Source organism: Mesitornis unicolor, unplaced genomic scaffold, assembly GCF_000695765.1.
Source record: "Mesitornis unicolor isolate BGI_N332 unplaced genomic scaffold, ASM69576v1 scaffold9914, whole genome shotgun sequence".
Classification (NCBI taxonomy): Eukaryota; Metazoa; Chordata; class Aves; order Mesitornithiformes; family Mesitornithidae; genus Mesitornis; species Mesitornis unicolor.
This window is the reverse complement of record NW_010179411.1, coordinates 22,244-30,964: the sequence shown is the minus strand read 5'-3', so window position 1 is coordinate 30,964 and position 8,721 is coordinate 22,244. Positions and strand designations below refer to the sequence as shown.

General features: G+C 41.1%; 1 protein-coding gene across 1 annotated transcript in view; it reads right to left on the bottom strand.

Annotated features, from left to right (window-relative positions):
* TYR (tyrosinase) overlaps positions 1 to 6,223 on the bottom strand; it is a 45,551-nt gene extending 39,328 nt beyond the window's left edge. Inside the window, exon 1 of the mRNA XM_010182754.1 lies at positions 5,303 to 6,223. Within this exon, the coding sequence (XP_010181056.1) occupies positions 5,303 to 6,145 (843 nt within the window). The 5' untranslated portion in view covers positions 6,146 to 6,223. The remainder of the gene's footprint in view (positions 1 to 5,302) is intronic.
* Positions 6,224 to 8,721: the final 2,498 nt, after the last annotated feature.

Sequence of the window (8,721 nt, the reverse complement as noted above, 5' to 3'; positions counted from 1 at the left end):
TGTGATTCTGTGATTCTGTGATTATTTTTTTGGTTCCCCTTCAGAACAGTCCTGAGCAAATTTCTCAGTTTACCCTGGACAAAGCTTATATTCAGACCGCACCGAGTGCCTGCTCTCCTGCATGCCTAAAATTACCGGATCCAGGGAAATTGTTAGGAAGGTACTCGGAAGAAAAGCTTATGTAAGGAGTTAGCAGAGCAAACGCCAGTAGATGGCAGCCCAGAATATGCAGCTTCGCTCCTGGGTCTTGCAGCACCCAGCAAAAAATATTGCACTGCAGTTGAGATCTTTAGCACAGCAATTTGTATCGTTTCTCAGGCCATAAATGTGCAGAAGCATCGCTGCTGTCTCGCACCTTTTCGCAAATGGGAAACCCGTTTGTCTTTTAGTTTACGATGGCTAGCACAGACCAGCCACTGTGCCCAAATAAAGTGAATTGCATTACAGGAGCCTTCAGCAGTCACCAGTTCTTTATCTTCTATTTTTAAATTCAAAGCTTTGGGGGTTTTGGTGGCAAATTCTTAGTGGTTGCTTTGGGCTTAGTACATCTGTGCGCACAGGGACATGCAATATGTCTAATACTTGAACACCTGAAAAAAGGTGATTAATAATTTTCTACAGTATTGAAAGAGAGGAGAGTTTGGAGAAAAGGAAACTGAGGGGAGACCTTATCACTCTCTACAGCTACCAGAAAGGAGGTTGTAGAGAGATAAGTGTTGATCTCTTCTCCCATGTAACCAGTGATAGGACAAGAGGAAATGGCCTCAAGTTGCGCCAGGGAAGAGTTAGATTGGATGTGAGGAAAAATTTCTTGACTGCAAGAGTGGTCAAGCACTGGAAGGGGCTGCCCAGGGAGGTGGTGGAGTCCCCATCCCTGGAGGGGTTCAAGAAGTGGTGGATGTGGCACTTGAGGACATGGCTTAGAGGGCATGGTGGGATTGGGTTGATGGTTGGACTTGATCTTAGAGATCTCTTCCAACCTTCATGATTCTGTGATTCTGTTCTATGATTCTACTCACCAAACTGGGAATATGCAAGAAAACCCCCAAATAACCTGCAACAGAACAAACTGTACTTTGGGACCTTGGTTTTATAGGCCGAACTTTAAAAGGTTCTGTATCTGTAGCAGATCAAAACATTTTTAAGAGACTGTGTGTATTTATACCTGGTTTTTCATGTACTTCTGAATATTAGTAGGAATGGAAAGGTAAAACAGGCAGAGGACTGAGTGAAAAGAAAAAAAATTTGGAAAGCAAAGCTTCAAAGAAATTCTAAGAAACATCTTTGTTGCTAGGTCATTAATAATCTGTATGACCCTCATGGAGTATGCATTAACTAGCAGAGCTGTGAAACTCAAGCTAAAAGGAGATGAGACAAACACGAACAGACAGCACTGAAACAAACCCAGGGCCTTCAAGGTATTTTCTCAGTCTTCAGCAAAAGCTGGCTGAGTTTCATCTCTTTACTCAGAGGCAGTCCAGAACTGGAGGGTCACTTACAGCCCATTCAGCACCTCAAAACCCTGCTAAGGTGGAGTGGGAAACTGTTATCAATTACTGCTGAAATACTCGTTAACACATTCTGGTTTGGCAGACAGCGAGTCCCTGCTCTCTGGCTGTCTGCAAGCTGCACCGTTAGCATTGTTGTCTCCATGTCTACTGCGAATTCACAAAGACACATCCCTCTGCAGGTAGGCTGCTTTTTCTGGTGAATTATTGACAAAACCCCGTTATTATGAAATGCCTCAGCTATTAATTTGTACACCTCCAAAGTCGTTTATCTTTTACACTGTGTGACTCCTGAGCAAGCACAGGTGTGGCATGTGGAGACTTATCTCTTTGTAATAGGAAATATTTCAAATTTATAATCCATTTAAGCATGCCATTAGGAGGCCAATCTTGATAAACTCTTATTTTACAGCTACCTACTCCATTTAGGCTGTTGTTTTTTAATTTACCAGCCTGTTCCTGGCACCAAAACCTATTAAGCTGCAATAAAATCCATACTCATTGAGTTCATGAGATACTCGGGTGTCTACAAGCAGATGGATGTAAAACTTTGGCTGATTTAAGAATCAAGAAGTGTGGTGTGTGCATTTTCGATGCCGTCTTTAAAGGTGGACATAAAATAATGCTTCAAATTTTTTTCTCAGACTATTCAGTTAGCAGTACATCTCCTTGATAAACTGTGCTTAAATAACTCTCTGAATAGCTGAATTTTGTATTTCTTACGAAGTCATATTTTCAGGTAATGGATCTAAAGTACCATCGTTATTAGTTCAGGAGCACTATATACCTTTTCTGTGTAACTTGTTTTCCTTTTGTAGTAGCTCTGCATTCGTGCAAGTGGTTCTGCGAGGTGATAGGAAATGAAGTGAGAAGGGAAATTCTCTGTGCTCGCAACAAAGAGCTGGCTGCAGGCTGACACCAGCACACCTGAGAGCAGGCAGCTCTCCATGTTATGCAATTACTTCTCTCAAGTCACTCTTTTTTTGGAGAGACAAAATACAGGAGGCTAAATTCGGTGGTATAGCCTGCTTGCTGCAATAGCAAACCTAAAGCAGCACTTGCGTTCTCCTGATTTATTTTCTTTCTAGAACCCTGTGGGGATCCCCAGACTCCACCAGCAAAAAGATTCTGCTTTTATTTCTAGAAGACTTTTTATGCATCTGTAACTCCATTGACTTCAGTTATTTTTCCAAATTAGCAGAACTGGAGCAAAATTTGACCTACTGCTATTGAAGTGAAGCGTAATAATGACTTCTTCAGCAAGTCCATTATCTTGAATAATTATGGAAACAGGCACTAAAACAAAACACTCTCAAAATGTCACAGAAGACCTTAATTTCCCATACAGCTTTCCGCTAAGTCGGCACAAAATTGCAAAATTTGGTAAGGCATTAGTAGGTGTCATGCAGTCCTAATTCTGAATGCAACACTTGAATCATCACAAACAAGTAACTGAAAACATGAGAAAATCCTTCCCACCTATGCTAATACAGGCGCCAAGCAAACAAATAAAAACACTAAAGGTTCCTGATAGTTTTGCTGGTAAAAAAAAAAAGCCAGAGGCAGGAATGAGAAGTTTCACTTAGGTGATAAACATGAGAAAAATGTGGACAGATAATTTGCTTGGTTAAGTGGTAACAGTGGCATGTTGAAGAAAAAGTAAGGCAAAAGCAAGAATTTTCAGCATGTATTCATGGGTATCCATGTTGCCATGGCAACTTCTCAATGGAATAAAGTATTTTCTCCTTTCTTTTGGGATTTAAAAAAAAGAGAGATGCTGTTCTGCAAATAGGCACTCAACCTTTTTTTTTATATAAATCTATAACTATTTGCTAACATAGCAGGCATTATTTTGTTGTGCTTTGGAAGAAGACTTAAAATTTTAAAAAGGACACCATATTATAGATCTGTTATTCAAAAGGTTTCTCCTGCCTTCTTTTTATTTTGAGTGCTTATTAAAAGTCTAAATTCCTTCACATTTCTGGATCCTTCTCCCTTTTTTATTTTTTTATTTTCTCTTGCTGTTTATCTACAGAGCTTGGATAATCAGCGTGTTCTGCAGCAGATCTATGGCTGTTTTCCGGTTCAAGCTAAAGCTATTTTTGTTCTCGTTTGATTTTCTGGAGTGAGATTTTGATCTCTTACTTTGTGCTACTTGAAGGAAGTGTATTGACTAAGTTATTCCATCAAAAGAAATTGTTTAATTTTGGATTCAAGACTAATAAATAAAGATCATTTTGTGTTGCATCTTCACACCAAACTCACTGAATGAAGAGCTGTTCAATCCCTTTCATTCCTTCTCTAGATAAGGCAGCAGAGATATACATAGATAAAAGATGTTAAAGGGAAATAATACCCTTTGAAGGTAAAGTTATTGTAGTCCTTATCTTGAAATTTTGATAAAAATGTAATATTTCCAGAAGTGCCTTAAAAATATAAGTGACTAGCACCCATTTTCAGAAATTACTTGGAAAACTTCAGCAAAGAACTTTGATGCTTTTACATACACGAATATAGCACAATTTTTATTATTGCACCTATTGGAATTATACAAAAGTATCTGTTAAAGCAAACTGTTTCAGAAAAAACTTGTCTTTATCTTCAGAATTTATCGGTGGGAACTGACATTAAATGGGAAGTTTTAAACCTGTCTGTTTCTTAAATATATTCATTACTACTTGTAAAGTTGCTGGATACTAATTACCAGGATGCAAAAAATCTAAGATTCTGTATATGATTAATAACACCTTTGAAGAAATGAGCTAAACTTAACTATCTGACCCCTTAAGATATTTCAGAAAGCTCTGTTAACAACTTGCTGATTCCTTCGTACTCTCTGCCTCCTACTACCTTGGTTATCTCATCCAATGTATCGTAATGATAGCTCCACTTGACACATGTAACCAGCGCAATTCTAGTTTAATTTAATCCACTTTAACACTTCTACCGTTTTCACATGACTCTTTATTCAGCTCCGTGCAGAGGAGCATTAGATCTGTTACCTTCTGGCAACACAATCTCCTTAAGTTCGTCCCAGTTCATATTGTCAGAAACGAGCAGAACCTTAGAAAATGGCATGAAAACGTGCTTGTAGTTATATCTATTTTATAGCAATGCCTACACTGGTAAATGTGTCCAGGAAATTTCCTGGGCATGAAATAGTCCCAGTCTATGCCAGTAAAATCATCTTAGCCACCCAGTTTGGGAGTCTGTATGCATACGTTCTCCTGGGAATGGTCCCTGAAAAGTACCTGTTTTGGGGGAGAACTAGTCAATATATACAAAATGTATGCTACAGAATGTCCTAAAATAGGTCTGTTACTGTATCTGTGAATGCTTGAATTTACAGGTATATACACAGCCTATATTATTCGGAGGACACAAATCAAGATTAAATACAGTAAAACCAGCCCAGCAAGCCCAGTTAGTTGCTGGTTTGTAATGCCAGAATATCACAGAGGTGCTGGAGCTTGTGTCTCTTTCACTTTCTGATAAATCACTAAAACTCCTCAACATTCATTGGGCCAGTTGCTACAGAAATAAATTGAACAAAGATTGATCTATACCAACGTAATCATAAACTCTAGCACTGGTGCTACTGTTGTGATGGTCAGTGGACCCTTGTCACTGTATTTTAGGCTATGTGGCAGTAATGAACACAAAGAATTAAAAGTCTAGAAGCTCTCAGTGTCAGAACAACACAGTATAGTTCAGAGATATAAGACATTATCACCTATATAAATACGATGACTCTGGCACAATCAGCCTTTCCATTCCCATTGGCCTGTCCTTACCTGCCACGAGGAGAAAAATGATGCTGGGCTGAGTAAATTAGGGTTGTTGGGATGTCTGCCCCCCATGTATTCATCAGTGCAGACTGCGCAGTCCTTTGCGTCTCGCCAGTCCCAGTAGGGGACGGTGAAGTTCTCGTCACCTGTTAACTTCTGCATCTCCTGTTCCCACATCAGCAGAAAGACCCGGTGCCAAGGCAGAAAACCAGGGGCTTCGTGGGCAAAATCAATGTCCCGCCATATGTTTGACCCACCTAAGAATGTGTCTCGAGAGGCATAATAATGCATCCACACAAAGAGGTCGTACACGTTGATGTTTCTGAACATAGGTCTGGAGCCGTTGTTCATCTGAGTGTACGTGCCAGTAGCAATTACATACTCCTGGCTAAGGGTGTTCTTTGCCAAGTTAAGGTAGGCGAGAAACTTGTCCTTCTCACTGGTGGTGAGCTTGAAGATGTTTCTTCTCGTTCTCAGTCGCCTCTCAGTGCAGTTGTGTCCTGAGAAACCAAACTTGCACTCCCCGCAGTTGAATCCCATGAAGTTGCCTGCACATCTACACGTCCGGTTGTAAAATGCTGAGGGCCAGTCCTCTCTGTCGTCCACCCCTGAGAAAGGGAACTGTGGTCCCAGCGGAGCCTGGGAAAGAAGAATGTTCTGGCAGGACCCTCTGCCGGAAAGCTCCCCGCAAGGGGACCCATCTCCATCCCAGGGGGGACAGCACTCCTTCCTCAGCAAGCTCTGTGTGTTCGCACAGGCTCTGGGAAACTGCCCAGTGCACGGCTGGAGGATGACGAGCAAAAAACCCATGGCAAAGAGTGACATCCTCATGGAGCAGCAGGAGAGCATCGGTGTCACACCTCACTGCATGGAGCGCTCTCTCTGGCCCCTCTGAAGTCCCGAGTGGGAAAGAAATTCTTTCCCTCCACCAGGAATGCTTCACTGCTGACTTCTCCTATGCTGTAGCCTCCAATGTCCTTCCCCATTCCTACCCTGGGTGCATTTACACACAAAATACACTTCAGGGTTAATCTGATTATCACATGTTCTGGGTGAAAGCCAAGTGACTATTTTTCCCCACTCCCTACAGGTTTCAAAATACAAGCATTTATTATAAACTTTCATCTGCCTAGCACATGACTGTTCTCTGGGAACTGGAGAGGAAGTAAAATTAAAATTTGGACACAGAAACAATTGTTGTCTCTTCAAATTCCTTGTTTCATTATATGCTTTAGAGTAAATGGTTGTTTAAAATAGATCAAGAAGAATCTGATCAGTTAAATAAGCACAGTGAACCTAAAAATGGGAAAATAAACTATTTGGGGGGAACTATCTATTTTTTTAAGAGGAAACAGACATAAATACGGTCAGATTAAGTGTGAACATAGGGCAGAACCAGCATAAATGGTTTGGCTTCGCATTTTTATATTTCAGTGAAAGCTGCCTTTTCCATCAGAAAAGAAACTTCACAAGGGCCGCAACTTTTCAGAAAAAAATATAGTTTTCCACCTAGAATCCATATATCCTTTGAAATTGCCCCTTGAAGCAAAGGGACAGCAGTTGTTTTCCTTCTGAGCAAATTACACATGAATTATCCACTGTTTTCTTCAGCTATCACTGTTACTAGAAAGTGTAGTTTTGTTGATTTTATTTTTTTTTTTACTAAAAGCATCGCAAATCATTTCATTATACTTAGGAGAATCCCAGCAGGGCAGGAACAACGCATGGGCAGATGAAGCAAGAACATTGCTGGGAAACAATGTCTTTTGCTGGGATCAGCAGGTCATCACATGAGGCGCACGAGGTGCTTTAATCCTGTTGGCTCCTATGCCTCAGGTATTCCAGGAGATTATCCCAAGTCTTGCTGCCAGGAAGCCTGTGAAGGGGGAGATTGAGGCAAAAAGGCCAAAAAAACATGAATTGCCTTTTCAAAAAGTATTTTTAATGACAGGTTGATGTTTACTATTATGTGACTGATTCCCCTGGTTTCTGTGCTAGGCTTGTAAAACAGATTTCATTACAGAAATGTTACTTGTTTGATTTGTTTTATTTTCTCTGTGCCTGATTGTTTTTGAAACCTCTGAAATTTATTTCATTTACTGTGTCTCCTGTGGAGTCTAGTGCAAAACTACTATACATAAGAAGAGACCCATCTCTGAGAATAATGAGATATATTTTTAATATTCACTGAAAAGTTACAGTTATTGGGAAAAGCTTGCTTTAGAGCAAACCGTAAAAACCCTCAAATATATATTTAGGTAGACAGGCATACTCATGAATTTGTTCAATATCCCATTTTTGTATTCAAATGAGATTCTATGTTCAATGTTAAAAAAATAGAATCCAGGTCTTGACACTTCTCATATCTCAAGTTTCTGGATCAGCTGGTTAACAGAGGAATCCCCTGTGAAGCAGAATAAAGGAGAAACTCTGAAAGAGGAATGTGACTGAGGAGCAGCACACGTCCTTTTTGACCTACTATTGAGCAGAGTCCAGTTTTGAATAACTGTCAGTGATTTAGACAGTAGTTGAGAAATAAAACTTTCCATTTATCAACAGCCATGAGCATTAAACAATTGTACCTATTCCAATGTGTGACTGAAGAATCACTGAAACATGAGAGTCACACCATGTATGTTGCATCTGGGCAAAATTATCTTCATTAAAAAGGTCACATAGGACTTTCCATCTCTCTTGTGCTTCTTTATTTCCTTTTTTCATCTAAAAAAGCCATCATATGGGGAACCTAGGGGTGTTGGTTGACAGTGACTGAACAGGAGCCAGCAGAGTGTCCAGGTGGCCAAGAAGGCCAACACCATCCTGGTCTGTATCAGAAATAGTGTGGCCAGCAGGAGCAGGGCAGGGATCCTTCCCCTGTACTGGGAACTGGTGAGGCCGCTCCTCAAATCCTGTGTTCAGTTTTGAGCCCTTCACTCCCAGAAGGACATTGAGGGGCTGGAGCGTGGGCAGAGAAGGGCAATGGAGCTGGGGAGGGATCTGGAGCACCTGAATGACAGGGAGTGGCTGAGGGAGCTGGGGGGTTCAGCCTGGAGAAGAGGAGGTGAGGGAGACCTTATCCCCTCTACAGCTCCTGAAAGGAGAGGGTAGCGAAGTGGGGGCCAGTCTCTGTTCCCTGGTAGCCAGTGATAGGACAAGGGGAATGGACTCAAATTGTACCAGAGGAAGGTTAGATTGGATATGAGGAGGAATTTCTTTACTGAGTGGTCAACCACTGGAAGGGGCTGCCCATCATGACCAAAGTCATGGAGTCCCCATCCCTTGAGATGTTTAAGACAAGCAGATGTTGTGCTTAGAGACATGGTCTGGTGTTGGACTCAGGGCTGTTTTGATGGTTGGACTCCATGTTCTTGAAGGTCTTTTCCAACTGAAACCATTCTATATTTCTATGATTCTACATCTGCATG